The 25,572-nt window shown below is 39.7% G+C and overlaps 1 protein-coding gene across 1 annotated transcript; it reads left to right on the top strand.

Annotated features, from left to right (window-relative positions):
* Positions 1 to 9,087: 9,087 nt before the first annotated feature.
* Positions 9,088 to 25,275, top strand: LRRC38 (leucine rich repeat containing 38). Its single transcript, XM_026095503.2, has 2 exons — positions 9,088 to 9,886; positions 23,029 to 25,275. Exons 1-2 carry the CDS (start codon positions 9,259 to 9,261, stop codon positions 23,280 to 23,282), a joined length of 882 nt encoding a protein of 293 aa, XP_025951288.1. The 5' UTR covers positions 9,088 to 9,258; the 3' UTR covers positions 23,283 to 25,275.
* Positions 25,276 to 25,572: the final 297 nt, after the last annotated feature.

The raw sequence follows: 25,572 nt of genomic DNA, 5'->3' as shown, positions 1-25,572 counted from the left end.
AGGCTGAAAGAAGTTGTGTTAAACGTTAGAGCAGCAGTGCTAGCGGTTACTGATGTACCTGTGCAAAGTGTAAGTGTAATAAAATTCCAGAGGTTGTGTCTAATGTCACTGAGTACCAGAGGAGTATCCCCAAATCCTTGTTACTGAGACAAGTAATTTCTGAAGCAATTATGAAAGCTAGTCATTGTAATAATTAGCATTGGTTATCAACATTTTTAAAAAGCAAATCTAGAGGCAGTATTACAAGGCCCCAAATATTTCCTTTTTGGGGATAGCTGCACTCATTGATTTAATTTCACCTGACATTTCACCCATCTTATTAACAAGGCGAGTGAGATGTCAGAAGATGTTAAGTCAAAATATGCTGCCTTCCCTAAGGGGCACTATACTTTTGTATAGCCAGAGAAACTTGTAAGAGGATAGAAACATCATTTTAGAGTGAAGACGTGTGAATGACCAGCATCACTCATCACGAACAGGACTGTAGATACTTCAGTTATATCAAGATGTTGATCACTGAACTGAATTTGCAGGTCATTCTGTAAATATATTTTTTTTGCATACTGTAAAATGTATAGGCCTTTTCAGCATTTATTTCATACTTAAAAGGTGAAAAAAGCCCTTTGCCGTAGGATTCCATCCCTTTGGCTCTGGGATCTTTGTCACCATTGTGCTTGGTTTTGTTCATTGTGTGGACGTAAAAGAAGAATTAGGTATTCCTCGCATTTACAAAGGAGGTGTAGGTTTTCTTAATGCAGTAGTAAAAAGGTTAGCAGATCTGTTGATTAAAAAGAGCTCTACAAAGCATACAAGCCTATTTTTCAGTTGTTTCCACTAGATTGCCCATTCTGGACACCTGTATTTGATTTTTTTTTTTTTTTGAAGAAAAGGGGGTGAAGGGGAACTGCACATATACTCATTCGCAAATCAACACACGTGTATTTGCACACCCTTTTTCTGTCAGTGTATTTTCGTTTGAATATAATATAAGTTTCTGGTGTTCCTTTTTCACTTTCAGCCTGAAACTAGTGTTTCATTGTTCTTTGGCAGTGATAGATGTGTTTTCATGGAGAAATTACTTTGTAGAAAGCTGGTTGTTCAGAAATAACCTGTAAGACATGGAATTGCATGCTTGTGGGGATGGTGCACATAATTTAATGTGTGCAATGCACTTGAAAAGGTAGTTTTCAAGCCATATTTTGAAAGTACAGTCTGAGGTTTTAAGCACTTAGTTATGATTTTGTAAAGCATCTGCATGGTGAAGGGCAACATAGGTTTATAATCTTTTTCATTGTCACTCATCTGATGCTTGGAATTCCCACTAACACAAATGTTTTCTGTGTATTTACACCAGTGAGGAATATGCAGTAGTGGTCAGCATGGGAGAAGGGCAGTAAGTACATCTGACTGTCTTGTACAGGAAAAAAAAATCAAGCCTTTTTTTCCCCTATTGTGATTAGGTTGTTTCACATTAAATAATCTAATTTAATATAGCCAATCAAGGCAGCTTGCAATGTCTTTGTTAATGAAGTTCCTTTATGAAAGCAGTCTGAGGAGTCATCAGAAGGACCTTGGCCTCCAATTGAGTTAGCTGTACCTTTGTTTATAAATGGAACTGTTTTCTTGCTGGGTGTATAATTTAGCATGAATTTGTTTAAAAGGAAAAACACAAATGCACCTTCAGTCTCAAAAGGACATTCAGCCCATTAAAATTATAATTTTAATAGCACCATATGTTTTTTTACTCCCTGTTGTACTATGCAGATTTAAAGAGCTGATGGGTTTTTAATAGTTAAAAAAAAAAAAAGCATATTTGTATAAACATTAACCATCAGCCGTTTCAGTTGTTGCAAAGTTATTTGTTAGAACAAAGAGAGCTCTCCAAATGGTTTCCTAGGTGGCACAGAATGCAAATAAACACTATCTCCTGCTAGAGCAATAGAGATTTGTTTCCCAGATATTCCCGAATTGTTTCTTGTTTACCTTCCTCTAAGACCTTGTTTTCTGCCTCTGCTTGCCAGAACGTATACCGTTTGTCATGCTTTATTACCCTCTGCTCAGCCAGCTTGCAGAGTGGCACGTTCAGCCTCAGAATGCTTTGATAAAGTATTTAGCAGTAGTTCTCTGTAGAAGAGTTGGAATGAATCTGGAGCACACGATTTACATTTGGAGGAAATTCCCCAGAGTTATTTGTTTCCTGTATTTTGAGCAAATGCTATAATTATAATGGCATCTATGGGTTAAAAATCACATTCTACTTAACTTTTCATAAGAGTGGGATTAAGCTTGGTAAGATGGGGCTTTGAGGATTTGCTCAGACTTCTTCTGTTTAGTTTCACTGCTTGAAACTTAAGAGCAGGTTGAAACAAGTTTCAGCTATGAAAGTTATGTTCAACTCAAATTGCTGCTTTAAAGTCAGTGACTTTCATGAATTTTCCTCAAAAAATTTCATGCTGGAATTCTATTTAGAAACTTGAGTTTCCAGAGAGTCTCAGCTCTCTGGTCTCCCCTGGGTTTTTCAGATCTTTCAGTCCCATTGGTAAATCTGACTAGATATGTGGGGTTTGTGAAGAAACCTGAGACCAACTTTACATGTAATTTTGTAATGTATAAAAGTAGTTATTCTGGCTCATGCCAAAGATCCATCTAGCCCTAAATCTGTCTCAATCTTAGCTGGCAGAGGAGACACCATGATTAGGAGGATGGTTTTCCTGTAATGAGGATCCCGCCTTTTGCTCCGGGTGAGTTGACCCATCCGTTTTCCCAAGTGTGGGAAATCTCCGAGCAGCAGATACACGCAGTCACGTCTCTGCTCAGTGACTTAGGAGCAATGGAAAAGTTTTCATTCTTAGCTGCCTTTAATTTGCTCTGAAGCTGTGATAATACTGGCTCAGTATGTAAACTATGTAGAGGGCAAGCAGTCGACTCCATTGCAGCAGTTGGTTTACAAGCTCCTTCCTGGGGGGAGAAAGGAAACACATGATTTACGGTCTTCCTTCTCTTATGAATGACTGTACCGATTGTAAGTGGTCTGCTAATAAGATAGTGACCGTGTGTCTGCGTAACCCACATTTTCTCTAGAGCAGATGATGGAAGTGTTTTGATGGGGTTTGGCTGGACTTATTTGGCTGCTGAACTGCAGTGTCTAAAGTTCTCAAATTCAATCATTGTTGCTGTCACATTGATTAATTTTGATGTAATTTCCCTGCCAGTGGCATAGCAGCAGCAGTGAAGGATTGGGCAGGTGTAATACAAGCTTCAGTTCACTTCACAGTTTCTACCATTTCTTCATAAATCATAAGAGACAAAGAAAGATTGCCTCTTTCTCTCTTTTGCTTTTTCAGTCTTTCTTAGATGCGAGATCAAAGGGAAAAGTGCCCAAAGGTGCCCCTTGGCTGTATTTGTAAAACCATGTCTGGTCATAGCAAGGGAAGATATTTCTCAGAAGAATAGTGTGCAAAAGCCAAAATGCTAAATATCTAAAGAAAAATGGGATTTCTGTTCAGAGATGCTGTTAAGCACTTGACTTCAGTATTTAATTAATTTGATTAGCTTGATGTTAGCCATTCATATTTGAGCATTGGTTCCCATGACACATTGCTAATGTATGATAATAAAGAAGAAAACCCTTTGCAATCATTAAGTGTACCTGGTACAGCAGCCTGGGACATAACATGTACCTTAATTCAGTGAAGCATAAGCCTGAAATAATAACTTCCTTCATAGAAAAATGTGCTCAATTAACTGTTCACACATATGAGTGAGGATGGACAGTTTTCAGTTTCAGTCTCTTGTAAGTAATGATTTCTTGGATGAGATACTGTCATTCATGTATGTCTGCACTAATTGTTTGTTCTTTTTTCTTCTATTACTTAAATTGTTTTGGGAAGTTTCTGAGCACTTTTAAGTGGGGGGCTAACTAAAAGTTTCTAAAGAAAAGAAGAAACCTCTGCCATTCTTATCCAAAACTATATATTCCTATACTAGGCAATGAAATGAATGTGTTATTTGTTACTTTGCTACAGATTACTGTGGAAGGTGCTCCAATTAGTAGGTACTGGCAGCAATCTGAAGTTCTGGGATCAGTGTGGCACATCACTCCCTATTTTATTTTAGAGATTACTTTTAGTGGTATCTCAAATGGAAAGCTAACTTGTAGCCAGATGCTTATGTTGTCTTAATCCAAAGCCTGTTACTGCACTGACAAGTGAGAGGGGAATGGAGGGAATGAGGAATTCTTTTTGCTTCCCCATCCTCTGCAAAAGGATTTGGCATATAAAAACTCCTTGCTTATTTTGTAGGGTTAAATGAGCTAGCCTGTTTTTTTCATGTGCATTTTATGATATAATTGTACTGTAACTTTGCCTGGTAGCTTCTGTCAGGTTTGGGACACTGCAGTGTCCTAGATGTTGTAAAAAAGGATAAATTAAGGCTGCTCCCTAATTCTGAGAGTTCATTACACAGTACTTTGACTAGGAAATTGTTACCCTGTTTGTTTTACAAGCACATTTTTAAGTCCATCTTGCCCCTCTTGCCTTGGGGAATCCTGGAAGCAAAGATGATAACTAAATGGGCTGATAGTTGAGATTTCATCTCTTTGGGATCCCATCTATGTGAAGAGAAGTATCCGTGTATTTTGTTTGGCATCAATTTCTAATTGAGAAGCTTATGCTTTTTCAAAATTATAAGAACTAAAATTTAGTACTGCAAATATTTTTGGATGATAAGAGATAAAGCTATGAGGGCTTTGCTGGGGAGTACTGAAGGGGCATGTGATAGAAACAGATCTTTATTTCTGAGAATACTTACTGATGGAGCAATTCTGTATTTTAGCTTATTGTCACTGGAGGCCAAAGACAAAATTCTGAAGTTGTGCATTATCTACTTTGTGCTTTAATGTTCCCTCTCCCCAAATTCCTTTTTTTTTTTTCAAAAATGGTTGACTGTCTATGGTCTAGTGTCCCCATTACTGCAGCAAATAGTAGCCAAAAGGTTTTACAGAACTATGCACATGGAGTGAAATTCAAACTTCAGAGGAGTTGCAACGCGTAGTAGGTTTGCAGCTTGGCTCCTCAGGCTTAGAGACAGTGTTGCAATTGGGGACGTTTCCTTATTCATTGCCTTAGCTTCCCTTCCAGCGCTGATTTGTGCATTGGTTAGGCTTGCTCTGTGACAGAGCTGCTATCTTGGTAGTCACCCCTCTAAAAACAGCACTTCAGAAGAGAAAACCACCTAGATCATATCTTTTATTTTTCTGCATGGAGTAATCAGGGTTTCTTTAGGACACTATTGGAAGAGGAAGAAATGAGGCTCAGAGTATGGATAAACTGTAGGAGTACAGTAAAACTTGCTAACAGCTTATCATAAGCTGTGGAAAGGCCAGTGTCCTATAGGGCACAAGAGGGTGCTATGCACTCAGCAGATAGGAGACTAAATCCTTTATATAGTATCACAGGTTACTCTATCTTAGTGATGCAAATAAAAGATTAAACAAGTAAAGCTTTAATATCTTACTAGATAGAAAGCTTTGCAGAATCTCCTTTCTGCTATACAAAATTGCCTGAAATGTCTGGAAAGGGAATGATGCTTCAAAAAGATTAAAGAGAATTTCTGTTCTATGAGGAAAACAGATGAGGTAAAAAAAAAAGCAATAACCAAGGAATGAATAGAGCAAAACAGAGAAAACTGAAGCAGGAAACGTTATACAGAGAAAAGAGGTCACGAAGAAGCTCTCAGAAATGAAAGACAGCACAAGAAAGGTGTCAGACAATGGCAGGCAGCCTGTGATGGCAAGTGCTCCAGCTGGTCCTGTGTAGCTGGAGATCAGCGCTGTTACACATTGTCGGTGAAACCGTGGTGTTTGGCTGGATGCTCTGGGAGTGGGGCCAGCGTTTGACAAACCTGCAGGATACCTAGTCCAAAAGATGCAGAGCTTGATAGTAATCACTAGTTGCCTGCCAGCCCTCCACGCTCATCCATGTCTTAGGAAATGTCCACAGATTCTGAGGAGAAATTGCAAGCTGCATTTATGAGAATGCAAAATAAGCTGAGATGTTGTGGTGTTAACCAGCACCTCCCCTACAGGGTAATGAATATACCTTAGCAATTGAGCAATAGAAAGGTTGGTTCTGTCCTTCAAAGAGGGAGCAGTAGTTAGAGCAAGGGCTGAAATTTAGGAAAGCCAGATCCCATTCCAGCCTCTGCCACTGCCATGAACTTGGATCTTTCACAAATTGTGGTTTATTGTCTGTAGTCTCCTATCTGTGAAATAGGCATCATAACGCTAAGGCATCTTTGAACAGAAAATTTCAGACTCTGATTCTTTGTTTGATAGAAAAAGATGGGCCTGCATGTGAGGAGTCACATGGACCCTTAAATCCTGTGTTCTTATAACTTCACTGAATAGAGAACCATCTCGCTGTTTAAGTGAAGTATATCAGTACTGCAGGATAACAAGTCAATTCTGCTTTCCTTACTTAAAGATGATAGGAATAGTTTTATCTCTGACCTAAAATCTTAATCCAGTTAGAGAAACAGTAAATGACAACAGGAGCAAGAATTTGCATAAGCTTAAAAGCCATCAATTTTGCACAAGAAATATCAGTTGGAGTTACTCGATGATGCTCATATATTTAATGAATCCCAACCAGATGAGATATTGCAGTTTGTTTGTTCAGAGATAACCTAACAAGTTACCACTTCCTCTGTAATTTAAAGGTGAATATTTAAAATCATCATCCCAATAGTTTAACCGGACTTCTCTTTACCCTAGTGACGTAGGCAGCTGTACCCATTTATTCCTGGGTGATGTTTTAAGAGTAATTCAAGGTAATTCAAGACATGGCAGATGCTCGAAGCTGGGATATTTATGGGAGGGGGCTGTAGGCTGGTTCAAGGTGGTTTGCCCAAAAGACCTATGAATTAGTAAGAAGGTGTGTAGCAAGGTGTGACAGAGAGGTGTTCAAAGGCATAACCTTTCCTGGCATGTTCTTTCCCTCCTAGCAGTTCTCTGCCTCTTTCCTTGTGGCCCTCAGTTGCGTTATCTTCTTGAACATGCTCCTGCTGTTACTGAGTCCCATGCACAGGGAGCTGCCTTGCCCCTGTTTACTGGAATTGGAGGAGGTCACTATGACCCTGAGAACGGGTTGCAGCAGCCTTGAGGAATACCCATAATTACACTCCAGCTGCAACGTCCATTAGAAGGGATTACAGAAGTGGTGCCATGATGTTGGAAGGTTTTGATCATTTTTTCCTGCCACACTTGGGAGTTGCATGGAGCCTGGCACTGAGCTAAGCTGGTCTTGTGCCTGCAGGAAGATGTTCCCTAGGCAGGGCTTTTTCAGGCAGTCCTGTGTGTGTGAACCCACGCGTATCTTGTACAGCCCGGTTGCACGTGTTATCTTGGCTTCGACAGCACCAGTGATGACTGTTCCCTCTTTGTGCCTGCCCTGGCCGCCTTCTCTGAGATCCCTTTTGCCAGCTGGATTTCGTCCCTTGCCCTACGCTGGGCTGGTACTCGCAGCTCCTGTTGTGCACCTTTGGCACCACAGTTATCAAAGTACTGGGATTAACGAGAAAGTCTGCAGACAGGAAAAAAAAACTTCTGCAGACCTGTGAAGGGGTGTGTTTGCTGTGTTCATAGCACTGTAAAACGTAACCCAAAGCAAAATTCTTCTGCAGTGTGATGTAGGTGGAATGAGAAAATGAATGCTATGGTGGCATTTCACTCAGCACTATTACAGAGGTAAGAGACAAAATAACATAGTGACACAGAATGCATGGTGCAGTCCCACTTCCAGATCGTTACATACGGAAAAGGGTCCTTATTGAATAAAAAGAAGGTGTGTGGGGGGGTCCTGTTTCTACAAAACAGGATCACATACTGAAGGAGAGGCTGATACTGCTGTCAGTATTCAAATTTAACTCCAGATATCTTGGGAGGATAGGCTATCTCAGAAGGAAAATTCCATACCCTGTCCTAGATGAAAGATACTCTCAATTCAGTTATAAAATATGTCCCTAAATCAAGATTACTGGCCTGCCTTTGACCTAAGAATGAGCTTCCAAAGGTATTTGAGTTTCTTGGCTCTAATCCTCAGGAATTAGGTACCCAAATACTATTTGTATCTTTAGAAAATCCTCTGTCATAGTCCATGTGTGGCCCAAGCACTAGTCCCAAAGGGACTAGAGTCCCATTCCTGTCTGTTTACAGGATGTGCACAAAGAGGAGGGATGGAGTTGGAAGTTAAGCTTGCAGCTGGCAGAGAGCACTTCTTTCTGGGTGTGGATTTGGGGATGTGTCACAAACAGATGCCATGTTGCAAAATCATCTCTGCTGTGCCAGGGGAGGCAGGCAGATTGGTTTTCAAGTATTTCAAAGCCCTGAAGATGAGGTAAATCTGTTCAGTTTAATCTAGCTGAAGATCTGACCCACAATTCATGCTTTCAGCTGGGGCTGCAGACATTACCAGTGCCCTATTAGAAAGTAGCTGTTTGGGTCATTAAACCAGAAATCTGCTCACCTTTGAGACCATATCCCTTGTTGCTACAGTAGGTTATACTACTTAAGAAATAATAAGTGTCATATTTAAACAGTGCGAATGTGCTTGTCGCTAAAAGCTGAGAAGGCATCCCGAAACAGCACAGATCAGTGCTCCTTGTCTTTGGTTCCCCCCTTGCTGCTCTTCTGCTCCCTGTTTTTAAAATGAGGGAGAAAACAGTTCTTAGCACTCTAACCGGGTCCCTGCCCCTCACCTGCTTTCCTGTAGGGCAGTGGTCGCTTTGATGTAGGTACATGCCAGGGCATGAGAAGATACAAAATAACTGATTTCATCAGGGTTCGTTACCTGAAGGGCTTTTGAAGCACAAGCTGTTGCTGTCAGAGTCACAGGATTAGGTGTGATTTCCCATTTGCTGGAATATACAGCAAATATGCAAACAGGCTCTCAGCTTTTTTTAGCTCACAAAAACAAGGGAGTCCTTTGAAAGGCCCTCCGCTTGCCCAATCATCGCTCTTTCCCTTACGCTTTACAGTATTATACTTCTCTGACAGTGTAAATCCTCGCATTTGCCTCCCTCCCTTTTTCCTTCAGTCATCCTCTCCCTCCCCCCTCTCCAGGCTGCTGCTATCGGATCTGTGATGATATGTGATCTCCTGGATACAGCCACACACACACAAGTACTAGGCACTGCTACTCAGCTGAGCAAAATGTCCTTCTCTTAGAAGTGGTGCTCATCACAGCTTTCAAATCCTTGACGATGTTGCCATGCTTTCCTTTCTGCCTCCTGCCTTTTGCTGTCTTTGTCTGCCTGCTTTTCTTACCCGTGGGCCATTTTTGCCCTGCTGTCTGTAGCTGTATGGACTACCACACTATAGATTGCCGGGATCAAGGACTCCCCAGTGTTCCTAATCCATTTCCATTGGATGTACGGAAACTTCTTATAGCTGATAACAACATTCAGGCAATACCAGCTGATTTCTTTATATTTTATGGAGATCTAGTCTATTTGGACTTCAGGAATAACTCCCTCACCTCTTTAGAAGAGGGCACTTTTAGCAGTTCTACCAAACTGGTGTATTTAGACTTAAGCTACAATAATTTAACACAGCTTGATGCTGGGATATTCAAATCAGCAGAGAAACTGATAAAATTGAGCCTTGGGAACAATAACCTGGCGGATGTGGATGAGGCTGCTTTTGAGAACCTGGAACAGCTCCAAGTGTTAGAATTGAATGACAATAACTTGCAAAGCCTAAACGTGGCTGCCCTAGAAGCACTTCCCTCCCTGCGGACTATACGCTTGGAGGGCAACCCCTGGGTCTGTGACTGTGACTTTGCCAATCTTTTCAGCTGGATACAGGAGAATGCATCCAAGCTCCAGAAAGGTAAAACTCCGTGGCTTACAGTGCAGTATGTGTGTTTCTTTGTACGTGTGTCTCGGAGGGAAAGAGTCAATTGGTCAAATTGTCCGGGTGTGCTGCCTGCAGTGACCCAAACGGCGTTCTGGTCAAATTGTAATTACAGGCTTTAAACCCGTGAGTCTGTTAAAATGATCTTGGTTGCTTTATAGCAGCGCTGTCCTCCTCCCAGTTAAGAAATAAAATTTAAAAATTAAAAAATTAAGCCCTGGTAATTTTGAATTATAGACTAAACTTACATAGACAGTGAAGGGAGCTTTTTCAAATTTGAGCTCAGAACTGATTCTCTTCCAGGTTTTGGTTTCTCTCTGGTAAATATATTTCCTATAGTAAGCCCTTTGAACAGCTGGATATTCTGTGCCAGCTCCTTAAGAGGACTGATTTTTCTCATTTCATTCATCTTCTGTAAAGCTGCAGGGAAGAGTTAACTCCCCATTCCCTATTTTATACAAATGTGGCTGTCAGTCCTTCCCTAGAACTGTTTTGTTGTGATAGTTTGTGCTTGAAACTTTTTTCCAATGCTTGTTTATGGCTTTTTTTAAATTGAAATAACACTGCTTCCAATTTTGGGAATCAATTAAAATGGCTCTGGAAAAGCCCCAGATGCAGGATGTCTTATCCTGATATTTGGGCCAGTAATTTTCAGATGAGCTTTGAAAAAAAATATTAAACCCGCCATGTGTAAGGAATCCAGACTCTCGCTCCACGCTTCCCACCCGACCCAAAGCCGCTCTTAATCCAGCTTTAGCTGGAGATCACCTCACAGTTCATGCACCCCATAGCACTAGGGCATAAACTCATGCTATTGAGCCACCCAGCTGCTAGCAGAAGGCAAACTGCTTGGAGGTTTGTAAGGGCTCCAGAGGGTATACAAAGCATCACCCGATGTGAAATCACTGTCTGGGCTGTGTCTGAGAAGATTGTCTCTGCAAAGGTGAGAAGCAAAAGGCTGAGCAAGAAGAGCTCAGGAGAACAGGATGAGGTCAAGGCACTGTGTGTTTACTTGAATTCAGATACAAAGGGAGAAAAACACAGCGAGTCCAGAAAGAGATTTTAGGGATTTTTTTTCCTCCTTTCTTGATTACCACAGAGTCTATAATCACTTATTTAAGCTCTTCCTATGCTCATGACCTTGGGTGGCATTTTTTTAATACACTAATCTAGGCTGCCCTAAATATTCTTAGCTGCAAAAAAACATGCTGGTTTAAGGAAGGAAGAAATCATTAGAGGATTTTTTTTGTCTGCCTCAGCTGTAACTTTCGTCTTTACTATTCCTAAACCAAACCCAGACCTGTTCTCCTGCTTTCCCCAGTGCTCTAGCTAAAGTTTGTTTTGTCTGAACTAAGTATTTGCCCATCTCTCATGCTAGCTCTGACACAAACATCAATTCAGTTTCCCCATGCTTTCACACCAAATTCCTTTTTACCTCTTTGACCTCTTGTTCCATTTGTTTTTTAACTCCTTGCTCCCCAAGCTTTCTGCAAGCAAAAACTCTGATCATATTCTCTTCCTTCTCTGACCCTTGACTCTACCTTGCTTTCCATCCCTTTTAATGAACTAGCTCTTCCCCTTTATCCAGACTGAATCAGTTCAGTCTGAAAGTCTGTCCCAGCCCATCTCTCTTTGTCTTGTGCCATGACAGTGTGTTTAAGCTTATCTGAACTCAGCATGTCTGGAAATCTCAAGTGATTTAAGCTTTCCCATAGTACTGCCAGTGTTCCTCAGTGTCATCCAAGGCTACAGATTCTTTCTCACAGCATTTTATCTCATCCAAAGTAATGAGATGTTTTTTCTTTTCAGCCAGATAGCTTAAAAAAAATCACCAGTCCATCTAGATCTTCCAAAGTTTCAGCTTGATTTGATTTGGGAAGACAGGGAGGTAAGGTGGAAATATTCAAGCTGGTTTCTTTTATCGGAGGCTTTTTCCTCCCATGGCCTAATGCTTTGCATTTATTCCTGGGAGCAGGTTCACCGATTTCTTTGCAATCAGTGATATCAGTGAAATCTAGTGCGTGTATGTAGAAGAGTGTGTAAACTCAGCATTTTCATTGCCTGTTGTGAGCTACTGCCACAAAAATACTGGCTGTTGCCTGTAATAAACTAGAAAAGCATTATTCAAGGAGGTGAGGGCAAAACTGAACCCCAAAAGGAAAGTCTGTCTCAATGACATTTTAAAACCAATGGCTGCAATCGAGGGCCTTTCAAAGCAACTTTTGGAAAATCAGTGTAAAACTAAATCTTACCATTGCTATTTGATTGCATTTTATACCTCTTTTTTGCAGTTTTAAGTGATGTCAAAATGTTTAACCCATTAAGAACTAACCACCTTCATACTTGTCTGGTTCTACTTGTCCAAAGCAGCATTCACTTGGCCTTTCTGATATCGCAGCTTCCCTGGGGGAGGGAAAGAGCAACTCACTTAAAGATTCAGCATTCAGACTCCTCAAGGTACTGCTGCAGGACTGGAGACAGAAGGGTATTCTTGCAGCAAGCACATCAAGATAAGTAGGGCAGCAAGCATTATGCCTGGAAACACTGAAAAAGAGAAAGATAGGGACACGTTTTCAGGGCCCAAGATAAAAGCTCACTTATCTTGGCTGCATACTTTTCTTTTATAATTCTGTAGCAGCTCAAACTTCTGCATTGTATGGCCTGTACTAATGGAAAACGGCAGAATGGAAAAAGGAATTGGCTGGGGATTTTCTTCTCTTTATGTTCTTTGAGAATATGCTGTGATTAACAATGCAGAGCTGTTCCATAACAGGCTGTGAAGTTCCCCAGCCTTTAAATGGCAAATTTAGTAACCTGGGTTTACTGAGAAGGGAAAGAATGTGGAGCGGTGACTGACAGTAACTTTCATCAGTGATCCCCAGCGCTTATATGAAAAGTACAAAGGCACCGCAAAGAACCTAAAGGCTCTGCATGCTGTCGCGTGTGTCTTCTGCTCAGAATGGATTAGAAAGGAAAGGATGTGCCCAAGCAAGGAAGAAACACCGTCTAAAGAGTTTGTGGCTGCCGCTAAAGGCTGAACTAAGATCCACGGCTCCAGTTTTCAAGTGTTACTGTACTACAGTAGTCCTTCAAGATTCGGAAATGGTAGCAAGAAACAAAAAAAATTGCCTAGAGGAAAACATTTGCAGATTTAGGTTCTAGGAATTAATTTTCTTTCTTCACTTTGAATAGCCTTTAGATAGTTTAATGTGCCCTGCTTGCATGCCTGAGATAAATCACTCCAGATGAGACTATTTACTAAACCCAGCCACTCTTCCCCGTTTTGATTTTAGCACTGCAGTAAAATGGTGTATTTATCAAAACTGCCTTACTTCTTGAAAAATAAATATCATGCTGACTAAAAAAAGTTTTGTCAATCTGAACGGAAATCTCAATATTTGATCCTAAAACACTCTATCTTTGCAGTCTGGGCCTTTGGAGAACTCAGTGATCTGAACAAAAGCCATACTTCAACTCATTAGTTTTGCAAAAGCCAGGTCCATTTTCTTTCTGGCATGCTACCAGAGAAAGCTTGTAAAATTATAACTTATGCTGACCTGTCTGACTAGCTGACTGTAAAGCCTCTTCTCAGCTATGCTGCCTTTGCAAATCCAACTTTGTCACTTTGCACAAACAGCTGGGATTTGAATCACTTTACAGATCCCAGCATTTGTTCATCCAACCTAAATTTCAAAATAAAGCATTAATTGGCAATAAGTGAATATTCTCTCAAGCTGGATATGCAGGCAGACTTACTGAGGATCAGCACTAAAAGTTTTGCAGTTAAACTCAGCACTTTACCTGCTTTAAAGAAATAAATGTATTTTTACATGTGTAAAAAGGTATTAAAAACAATTTTCATCATACTCCAGCACAACACTGCATTTTTACCCTCAGATTAATAATTGATTAAAAGCTTAATTTGTATAATGAAAAATGTAGTCAAAGGAACAGTCAGTGAAATGGAATGGTGGTGAGTGGAGAGTACATGACAGAGACCGTTTTCCAGGGAAGAGACTATGGGTGAAACCAGCCATACACATATAACTTCTAAAGACTTTCTGTGCAAGGACGAATTTGATTTTATAGGCATTTGGTAAGCCCAAATGGCAGCATGGTGGCTGATGACATGTATCAAAGGCTTCCCATTAGGAAGAGCATGGTGATCAAGAATACTGGATAAGTTTTTGGAAACAGGAAAGTTGATGCAAGACTTCTGGGTCTTCAGAGAAGTTAGGTATCTTTCATGGAAGGTTTTACTCTGTGAGAGAATATGCAAACTCACAGAATGAAAAGTGAGAGCACAAAAGTCTAGGTTGGTCTTGAACATACTATTTGAGGAATTCAAGGAAACTTTGTATCTGAGATGTGTGCGATTATGTTCTCTCCTCTACTTGCATGTATTTGCTCCGTAATATCCTTTTTCTTCATCTTCTTTAGTTTTTACCAAAAGTGATTGGCAAAGCTGAAGTTCTTTAAAATGGGGATTGAGGAAAGCAGAGGAGGAGGAAGAGAGTTTGCTTGGGCTTCTCTGACAGAAGTAATTAAGAAAAATGCAACTAAAAGTAAGATGTACTGAATAAAGAGAAGGACGGTTACAGGTTGAGTTAATTAACTTTTGGATATGATGTGTTGAAATTTTGATTTCAGTGAAGTTAAAGGACACTTGCCTTTCAGTTTTTCAAGACCTAGAGTCACTTTAAGATTTCTTGCATTTTCTGCTTCAGTGGGGTTATAAATCCTGTAAAAATGCATTCAGCAATTTCTACTATATGGAACAGCTTTCTTCTGTTTCCAGGGCTTGTATTCTGTTTCACATTTTCTCAGCTAAAAATGCACTTTTCCTTCCTTGCACCACCTCTTAACATAATTTTTGCAGTAATGCTATCTAAAACTCGGGGCTCATCTGGCAAAAAGTTGCTGCTGGTGCAACAGGTGCTTCTAGCTCTGCCATTTCAGCATTTAAATACACAAAGATTTAAGGGAATAAGTCTTGTGTGAAAGATGCTATTTAAAAATCATAGTGTGTAACACCACAGAAGACATTTACTTGAAGGGAATGAACTGAGATAAAATTCAGGTAATCAAGGGAATACCAGCAGTCTGCCACGGCCATAGTAATTTAAGTACTTTTGTATAGGTCTCTGCTGATTTTTACATTCCGTGAACTTTGGGTAGCTGTGAGTGTGACCTTGTTTGCTAATGGCTAATGCATTTTTAACATTACTTTTAGTCAGAGTTTAAACTATTCCTTGGAGTGTGACTGTAATGTCTCCTTACCATCATCTTACCCTCATTTTCCCTTTTTCATTTCTTTTTTTCCTTCTCTTCAGTGAAAAACCTTTTCAGGAGGTTATTGAGCTTTTGGGATTGCAAGAAATAGTCATCGTCTGTGCTTTTCCCACTAGATGCAACACTGCTCTCTCAACCTTTTGTGTTTAGTACATATTCTACTTCACTTCCCATGCACTGCACAAATAATAGATTTTCATACCCTCTTCATTAAAACAATATTACAAAAACTTGTAGCAATTTAATGGGAAGGGTTAGACTGAGCATCATGGGCAGATCAGTGCACCTTGATATTGCCAGAAAGACTTGAAAAATTAGTCAGAATTGGCCAGCCACAGAATTTCAAATAAACTATGCTGCCATTGTTACAGATAAAGTGTTTTGAACATTTGGAATTAAAGTAGCACAAGTTTAGGCAAGGACTGTGCTCAGTGTTGGATTTACTGTTACAGACAGGATTAGTTGGCACAGTATCAATGCACTGTCTTCCCACATACTTCCATTTACATCCATGCCACTAGAAGCAGAAGTAGTAACAGAAGCCTAAAGAAGACAACTTGGGTCCCCTTGCAGAATCATAGTCCAAGTAAGGTAATCACTGAACTGCACTGGAAGAAAATTCATTGGTGGCAGCAAATTCTGTGTGACCACACAAAGGCCATAGCTAAGACTGTGTTTTGCTCCTCTTTGCTTAACTTTGGAAAGCTGTGTGCACAAGACTTCATAAACCCTCAAGAGACCCAAAGCATATTTTTTTTACATGCTAGTACTGATACAAATTCTATTTAGCTAACTTTCAAGAATTACTGTAGCTAGTATCTCTGTGACAGACAGACAGGTAAGTTTGGATAAAGTGGCATGCTTCCAGGAAAAGATGGTCTACACAAAAGAATAGGAGGGAAAGAAGGCAAAGGTAGGAAAAAATCAAGAGCAGGTGAAAATGAGACTGTAAGCAGCCTTCTGGAGCAGGAAACTTGAACTGAATTCAGTACTAGATAGAAAGCACTTAGGAGATCTAGAAGTGAATCAGTGTAGTGAAACAAATGGAATGATTTTTGCAAGCCAGTTGAGAAGAACTCTGCAATAAGGTGATCATCTCTTGCTTCTAGAGATTTTTCTGTACTCTTGTTCCAATCTAAGATATTCTGAATAAATTTATTCTGTAAATAAAACATAATAACATCTTGCTTCAGTAGTCCAGTCCCTTACCATAGCCTCTATAGGCTCACTGAGAATGGTAAACATTGGCTTCAAAAAACATCATAATTACATGAGAGTGTAAGTTTCATTTGCCCTTCTAACCTAACTGAAAGTCGGTGGAACAGCAGACTTTTTGTAGGGCCTCCTGTCTTAACATTCTTTATCTGTACCTGTTTACTCATCTGCTGTGTAGAGAAGGCTGCCTTAATTTCATGTACTAATATAGAAGTCGAGCAAGCTTCAGCTAAAAAGGACAGACTGTTCTGTCCATTACAGCCGTTCAGTTCTTCCTTGAGTATCATGCACATGCTAACACATCGCTAGTACAGAACATAATATCCAGTTTTCGGAAAGGAATTAAAAGCTCTGAGACATCTCGCACATTCAGCAGCTTTTGTTCTGTTCAGGCAGAAAGTCCTAACAGAAATAAGATTCCCCAACAAGCTCATCAAATCTGTTTCTATATATATGCATATGTAAATATATAATGTGGTATCCTGGTTATTTTCAGTAAAATGATCTGACTGCCACTGGCTTTTTGCTCTGTTCCTTCCATCTTAAGGTTTTTTTGGAGTACTTTCCTCTTTCACACATTTGCAGATGTGAAGGCAGAATTTGCAGATGTGGGCATCTAATGTTAAGCCTTAACTTATATTTAGACATTGAGACAAACTGTCAAATACCTCTTAATGTTAATCTATGAGATTCTGGGCCATTTGGCTGTTAAAGAGTTTATTTAGGGGTCTAAATACAGGCTCCAGTTTTGTTTTTTTGTGGTTTTTTTTTAGCTGTGTTTTTCTGATACCTTGAGGCAGATTCTAATGAAATTTTATCTCTCTTCAGAGCCAGTGCCTCTCTCACTGCTTATTAATACATCTAAAACATTAGTGACAGCATTTAAGTAGACTGAAGAGAACTATACCTGGAGGCAAAATACCATACAAGAAATAAAATGCCACATTTAAACATTTCAAGTCTCTGTAAACTACATCGTGACACGAAAGAGCAGATAAAGGGGCAAATATCAGTTTTCTTTTTCTCAGAAAAGTTGAAATAGCATATTAGAGTCCTTTTACAATTATTGTATAGACTGTAATGAACACATACATATTTAGCCCACTTATTTTGTGCTCTCAGACACTTTATTTTTCAGGATGTATTTCTGATACATATCAGTGTATATATTAGGGGGCATTTGTGTTATCTCATACCATTGTATGTCATTGGATGTTAGGAAATATTATTTGTGTAATATATAGTTAATATCTGTATTTTTTTAAACTCAGTCTCCAAAAATAGAGATTTCCCGGTTCTAGAGGGCTAACAGGCAAAGACCAGGGTATTGAAGTAAGAATGGATTTCAGAAGTTTTCCAGTGAAAGATGCAGTTGATATAGATATCAAAAAATCCCGAGTAGTAGGAGGAAGTGGAGACAGAAATACGCATGGAGTCCTTCAAATCAGAGTCAAGCAAAGACAGGGGTAAATGGTGCCTCCTGCTGCTTTTTTCTAGCTAGAGGAACATAAAACCAAAGCACAGCGCAATACGGCACCGCACAAGGTATCGAGGGAGAAGCCATGTCAGGTCCAAGAGCAGGCAATTGCAGTGCAATCAATGATCTGGCTGCTGTGGTGTTTGAAACTTGCTGGCCAAACAGTGCCTATGCCGAACGTGGCTGAATCATGGCTACAAAATGCTAGCAGAACACTAAAGAAACTTGGGACCTGGGATTTATGTTCTGTTGAGCTGGGAAGTCATAACTTTGAGTTATCATAGGTCTGTTGTGTTCACTAATTTGCAATGAAATTAATTGTTAATTGTATGTGTTTATATATAGACTGGTTTCAGGCTGCATCTGTTTTCTGAGAGTTTCATTTTTACAGGGAAAGTATTTCAGCCTCTGACTCTGCGAGACAAGTAGGCCTGTGCATAGTCCTTCTACACAATCAAATGTAAAATCACTTAATTAGGATCTACCTGCAGCTTAAGTACAACTTATTGTCAAGGTTCAAGTCCTAGATTCTGTGGAGGTATAACAGCCTCTAATGGTAACATATCTCAGTCATACTCTTCCAAAATGTATTAGGGGATTTCATTGAAATAAACTTCCCCTGAAACCCTTCTGCATCACTTCTTTATAAAGAAGACATGTATCTTGACTCTCTTCAAAGCATGCCTCTTCTTTTTAAAGATCTGGTTGTAGAGCTCCAGCAATTTCACATTCCCCCTGTTATTTAGCTTATCTATTCCTTTAGGGTATAGACCTATATTTTCATCTTTATTTTCAGTGTCAAGAGACATGCCTATATAGAATCTAGCACAGGGCCCTTGACTGGGACTTCAAAGCATTCCCAGTTTAAAAGCAAACAATAGCTCACAGCTTGCCAACATAGTACATCTGCTTCTTCAGAGGACACGACAGAAAGATGCGGAACCTATGGCGTTGTCCTGGGGACAGCTGAAGTTTTTACAGATAATGTGATGGCCCTGACCAAAGTAATATAAACCACGTATTTATAAAATTCACTTATTTCACTTACAGATTCGTTTGGTATGAAGAAGCAACTCTTTCAATGTATTGTGGGAGCAATAAGAAATGTATAACTATCATTGAAGGTTTTCTTGCTGCAGCCAAGATTTAAATATCAAACTTCCCTTTTTCAGGAAGCCTGGTTGATTTTTTTAAAGAACTAAATCGAATGGGGTTTTACAGAAAATTTTCTAAAATATTATAGAAGTCAATGCTATTCAAGTGGTCAAAACATGTGAAAGTAGAGCACTAAAGTTAAATGGCATTATCTTATCCTCCAGGCGTCTTGTGTGTGGGAACAGGTAATTTGATTAAGCCACTCTATATGCGGTGGAATCACCCAGAGGAAAAAGCTTATAATTAATACTCATCACTTTATGTAGGCTACTCTGTTCACTGTTCATGCAGAGGGTGCATGATGACCTGGGATTGCTTTCTGCCTAAGTAAAGGACCAAATTGGTTCTATTCTCCAGGCATCTCTAGGTGGGTATGTAATGGGACAGCTGGAGTACACAATATGGGCTCTCTACACATGCTGGAGTCTAGTTTCACCACAATAAGGGTAACCTACCTTAAAATAATGTGAAGTAATATGCTGCTATGGAGGGAAGCAGATGAAATGATATTGTTCATATATCATCTTGAACAGATATACATGTGACCTGCATATTGGACTGTTTTCAAGTAAGCAATTAGTAGCTATGGTGCAATACGTACTGCATTAGCTTTGGGAGGAGAAATTCCTTGTGGAACCAGAAGTATAGCTGTTAGTCTTGCTACTGTTACAAGTAAACAGTCTGCTCCAAATTCTCTTTGGAGTCAAAAGGAAAACCCTTTTTGACTGTATTGGCTTTTTCAACAGCATCGCGATGCAGTGAAATGCCCAATTTGCTGAACCAGATCGAATAATAAATGTTCTCTCTTCCTCAGTTGCTGACATGCACTTCCACCGAGCTCGGCGGTCATTCTAGGTTACTTCCAGCACAATTTTAGCTGTCTTGTGTGTGGATAGAAGAGGTCATTTCATCCTGTCTTGCTGAGAAGATGGTGCATACACAGGGTGGGTGAGGCTGTGGCTGGGAGCTAGCGAGGCTTCTGTACTGGTTTATGACACTGTATTTTGCCCGTTGGCATTGTTATTTTCAGTGACTAAGAACTCCGCAGAAACTTGAGGCTAAACTAGCACATTGGAGTGTCGGAGAATAAAGCAAGTAGAAAATTCCCATCTAATCCATTTGGTTTGAGAACATGACCTAGATTCCAGTACCCACGGCTACATGGAGAAGAGCTTTTTGTTTCTCTTTATTTTATAATCAGACTCACGATCATTACAGTACACTGATTCTCACTGCAAAAGATATCCTCTATGTGACTTGGTATGTTGTAGAGTCTTTTCTCTTTGTATCCTGTGCACTGTGGTGGTGGGTGAAAGCATCTGGGAACAGGAGCAGAGCCTGAAGGGTGAGTTTTGACCCATGGCAAAAGTGTGATTGCTGATGGGGGCTCTTACATATCCCTCTCCAGAATCCTTGGCAGATGCTACCATACTCAGTTATTTCTAGAGGGAGATTATGCAGGAAGTAAAACTGCTTAGAACAGTCATTTTCTTTTGGAGTCTTAATTTTCTCCCTGTCTCTGTTTCTCTCTCTTATACATTCTTTTTTTCTGTTGCCTTCCTTATAATCTAAAAATACAATATATTAGCTTAGATTTGATACTCCTGCTCACTGAGGCTGCTTAGTGCCACTCCAGCACAGAGATCATTTTAAAAGCTCACAGGTCAGACAGTAGAGAATTTCTTTTGCAACTGGCCAGAAATAGAAAATGTGGAGTGGCTTGCGGTCACCTGTATGCTCTTTCGGTGTGTGGTGAAGATGGCACAGCAGCTGTGCCGACAGCAGTTCTTGTAAGTTCTCAACAGTTACTAGTGGTTTGTCTTGTAGAAACAAAGTTGCATAGAAATTTGTTTTTTCATTTGTTAGCTACAACCGCAATGGAATTTTTTTAGATGCTGTATTGCCTTGGACCAGACGAGTCTGGGTATGCCACAGTCTTTGTGAAAACAAAATATGGACTCAGTGCACAGCTCTAGCTCGCCTTGCAATAGAAAACTGTACAAAGACACGGGTGCTCCAGTGTATCAGCCTGTATAGAAGACACGATGTATATGCGTACTGCAAGTCCCAGATTTCTGAAAATCTCAAAGGACATTTGAAACCATGCATCTCCTTTATCTTCCTGACTAAGCCCATAGACAGAAGGTTTCAAAGGTCTGCAAAGCAAGTTGCCTCACCATCTGGCACATATCTCCAGTAGGCTCCAGGCTTAGAGAAAAAAAAATATAGCATGTATTCAGATGGCAGTTTGCCTAGAGGAAACCATTCAGCCTTGGGCACGCTGACTGTTGTGCTGTTCTGCTGGCAGCCTGTATTATGTTGTGGGTGAGAGGAACATGAAAAACAGGGAATCAGCAGAACTTTGGACCAATAACGCAGATATTGGATGGCTTTTAGGGATCAAAATGTAGTGTGATCATCATTTCAAAGTCAAGTAAGTCAGAGTGATAAATGGGTCCCTAGCAGACTTAGCTGAGTTCCCTCTCAAATTGGCTAAAACTCCCTCTCAAGTCAACACCTGGGCTGGATCCAGGTAACAATTCAGGCTTACACTACTAACCCTCTGAGCCTGGGCCTAATAATAAAACATCAAACACTGTAGCTATTCAGCCAAGAGAAGTGGGGTTCACAAAAGCAGAAAGAAACCTTATCATGTGTCCCTTATACAAAGTGCCTACATGGGAGAGCCGTGACAGAAATGCCCTGTTCGCTGTGTGCACGCAACAAGGCAGAGCCAAAAACGGGGGGCCCAGTCTGTGTTTGGTAGCAGACAAAGGAAAGCATGTATCAAATAAACCAGCAGCAGTTCTCAGGTCATTAATACTCAATTCTCGTATTTCCATTTTACATTCGTATCCTCAATAGCAAGATAAAAGCTGTCTTGCTAACAGCTATACAGAGTTAATTCACTTCATTATTTGCTCCATCCAAGCCCTATTAATATAATCTCCTTTTTTTCTCCCCTGTAGTGCATGGAAGAGTGGGGGTATGCAGTGAATTGTGTGCTTTTACTGACCAGTACCAAGCTATAATATCACCAGTTTTTAAGTTTGGGGTTTTTTGCTTTCACTATAAAGAACTCGGCTCCAGGCATTCTTCAATAATGCATGGAGGAATAATGCCTGCCAGTCAGCTTATCTCATAACAGAGTCAGAGAGAAAAGGTGAAAGCAGATCACAGAGTTAAGCAAGTATCCATCAAATCTAGCCTGTAGTTTTGATCAGAATAAGAAGAGAGGTGTGGTTTTGTGCCTGCAGAAAGACAGTATAGAAGGTACTAAGGTGTAGAACAGGGGTACCAAGGGGAGTAACACCAGGCAATACCTTGCAGGTCCTCATTCTTAAAGGAAAATCATTGTTTCCCACAAACATTGTAAAAGGTGATACATGCGGAGGACCAGCTCAAGGCTGTTGTGATTCTGTGAAAATTGATCTCCAAATGCGTGCTGCAGCATGTTCAAAAGGCCCTGATTTCCTTCCTGTCAAGATCAGAAGTCTGGTCAGAATTCATCAGCTCTCTCATGTGGAACATATTCCTGGATTTCCCCCTGTGAAAGTCAGTGCAAGGGAGGAAGAAAGGATTGGCACATGCCTGAGTGTAACCCTGTTTTGAAGTCAGAATGCATGCTTAGATACGGGAGTTGGGAAGTGCTTCTGGGTGGGTATCCAGGTTTAGATGAGTCATGTGTTCAACATTCATATTTAAATCCTCAGAATCATGGTCTCAGGTCATCCATGATCTCCTCAAAGGCTGAAGGTGAAATAACTTAGTCTCCAGAGGCCATCTGGGGGGCATATTTAGCAGCCCTTAAAGCATGTCAGATTTTGTTTGATTATTTCCTGAATTGCATATAAATTCATGAATCTAGAAATAATTCTGTTTTCTTCAGACTGTTTTCTTCAGCTAACTGGTCTCTGTCTTGAGCAACAGAGGGATTCATTAGTATTCCTCTGATTTTTCCCTCTCCTCTTTTTTGCAGGTCTACATGAAATCCAGTGTTCCCTGCCTGTGGAAAATAGAAGAATCTTTCTGAATGAATTATCTGAGGTCAGCTTTAGTGAATGCAAATTTAGTTTGTCATTGACGGACCTTTTTATCATCATCTTCTCTGGAGTCGCAGTCTCCATTGCTGCTATTCTGTCAAGCTTCTTCTTAGCAACTCTAGTACACTGCTTCCAGAGATGTGCTCCCAGTAAAGATGACGATGATGATGAAGACGACAGCGAGGACTGAACTTAGTCTATATATTTAAATCTTCTTGGTTTATAAGTTACTAGATCAGTAGCCAAAGTTTAGGAAGAAAACAAATAGAGTAAAAGCTTTAAACATGAATGAAATGAAATCAATGTATGAGGTTCCAATCTAATCTTATGAAGGTCATGGGTAGGAGTTACAGTTTGCATCTGAGACTGTTGCAGTTTTGCTTACCTGTGTAACCTGGTGCAATGAGACTGGATTGATTTCTATAATGCTTAATCAAATACTACATTTAAATTTGAGGCTTGGAGGAAAAAGGGGGAATGGCAAACAAAAAAAAGTTCCAGTGTTTTGAAAGACTGACAGTTTCCAGATTGTTTTCTGATCAGTTGCAGATTCCCATAAGTGCTTAATAGATCGTTGTAAATGTACTTTTCAAAGTGCTGGCTATATGGGGTTATTTCAGCTGGAAATATGGAAACAATTTTAAATAGTGTCCTTCCCAGAGATAACTAGCGGTTAGTAAACTCAGTCAACTTTCAGAATAACAAAGTGACGTTAAAATGATTCCCAGAATTGTAGAAAGCGTTATAGGAAGGGTGACATTTTCTCTTTACAAATGTTCTCTATATACATTCATCCTCAATTTAAAGATAGTTACAGGCATCATTCAGACAAAAAAAAATGGTTTCTATAAGTGAACACTGAGTCATCAACTGCAGTACTGCAGCTGCCTGACACCTCTTTCATGGTCATGGCACAAATACTAACTATAACGTTTTTTGCATTTTAAATGCAGTGTAGTAAAGGAAATCCCTTCCTTGTTATTCTTAGGCACAACTAACTATTGCAGAATCAAGTCCTTTTAATCATTTTAAAACATGAAAGGCTATATTCTGTTCCTGGTTATACCAGAGTAATACAACTGAAATGAACACCATGCTCCAGACTGGCAACTGTATAAACAAGAGTGGAATCTGGCCCTAAGATATTCTGACTGTATTGTAGATTTGTCAACACTTGAGCTCTTCTATATAACGGTAGATATTTTTGTTAAAATGAAAAAAGACATTTACTACAAGAGATTTTTGGAATAGTGCTGGACAGCTTTTTAGGACAAGTATATTTTTAAAATATTTGTAATGGAAATATTTTTTTAAAACTCTGAGTATTTAAAGTATTATCTAGAATAGCCATGAGGGCTTAAAATATTATATCATGTAGTAATAAACAATCTAAGGACTATATTCTATTATAGTAAAATTAGATCTGATAAAAAGTAGCATTTATTATCTACTGTCAATGCTATTATTTCTTAAAAAACACTCTTTAGTTATAATATTGCCTTGCTCAGTTAATACAAATGGGCTTTTGTGGACAGTTAGTTCCAAATCTCTTGTATCTATACAGTGTGCTAATTCTTCAGGCAGACAGGAGTGGAATTCACTTTGTGCGTTAAGGGGCAGTATGGTCCGGTAGATAGGGTACAAGGTTAGGATCAGAACACGTGGGTATTGCCCCGTCTAACAGGGATCAGCTAGATGACCTTTAGCAAATCATTTTGTCTGTGCCTCAGTTTCCCTACCTATAAAATGAAGATCATAATGACTCTCTTTTAAGTGCTTTGAGATGTGCAGCAGGGGGGAGCACTATACTGGGCTATATACAATGATTATATATGTTAAGCTGCAGCAGAAGATATACAATAGGTCTAATTCTAGTCTTACATCAGTAAGACTTCACTGATGTCAGTGGAATCACTTATCTGCACCATGCTGAAGTCAAAAACAGGACCAGAGTATGTACTTCTGTGATAGCTCTACAGTTTATTCAACTTGACTCAATGTTACTATGGTAGGATTATTATTTCTGAAAACACATTGAAACAAAATTAAGTGGGACAGCAAAAGGATATGCTGTATCAATACTGTCTTATACTATTCTTACTCTTTCAAGAAAAATGAAATGACATGATTTTCACTGTGTAGTGCCATGATTATAAATAACACAAATATATTTATAATTACAACATGGTCATTCATGTTTGTTTATATGTGGGTATGAAAAAAAGAAAAGTTGTGCCTGGTTCTCTCATCATTTAAAAGAAGTTTTTGCGGTATGGATGGAAATATACAGCTTTGTTGCTGCCCTGTGCAGTTCATGCAGCACACTCCCTTTGCAACAAATATGGATATGTTATCAACAGTTTTATATTTAGAGCTGTGCAAATTGTTCGGTCATGGAAAAGAAACTGGGTCACACTTTTTTTGCCTGCAAGGTTTATTATGGATTCAAAACTTGTGTCCGATTAGCCAAGTGATTTGTC

This window comes from Dromaius novaehollandiae, chromosome 24 (assembly GCF_036370855.1).
Source record: "Dromaius novaehollandiae isolate bDroNov1 chromosome 24, bDroNov1.hap1, whole genome shotgun sequence".
In the NCBI taxonomy this organism is placed as follows: Eukaryota; Metazoa; Chordata; class Aves; order Casuariiformes; family Dromaiidae; genus Dromaius; species Dromaius novaehollandiae.
Note: the sequence above shows the minus strand (reverse complement) of the source record. Positions and strands in the feature narration are given on the sequence as shown.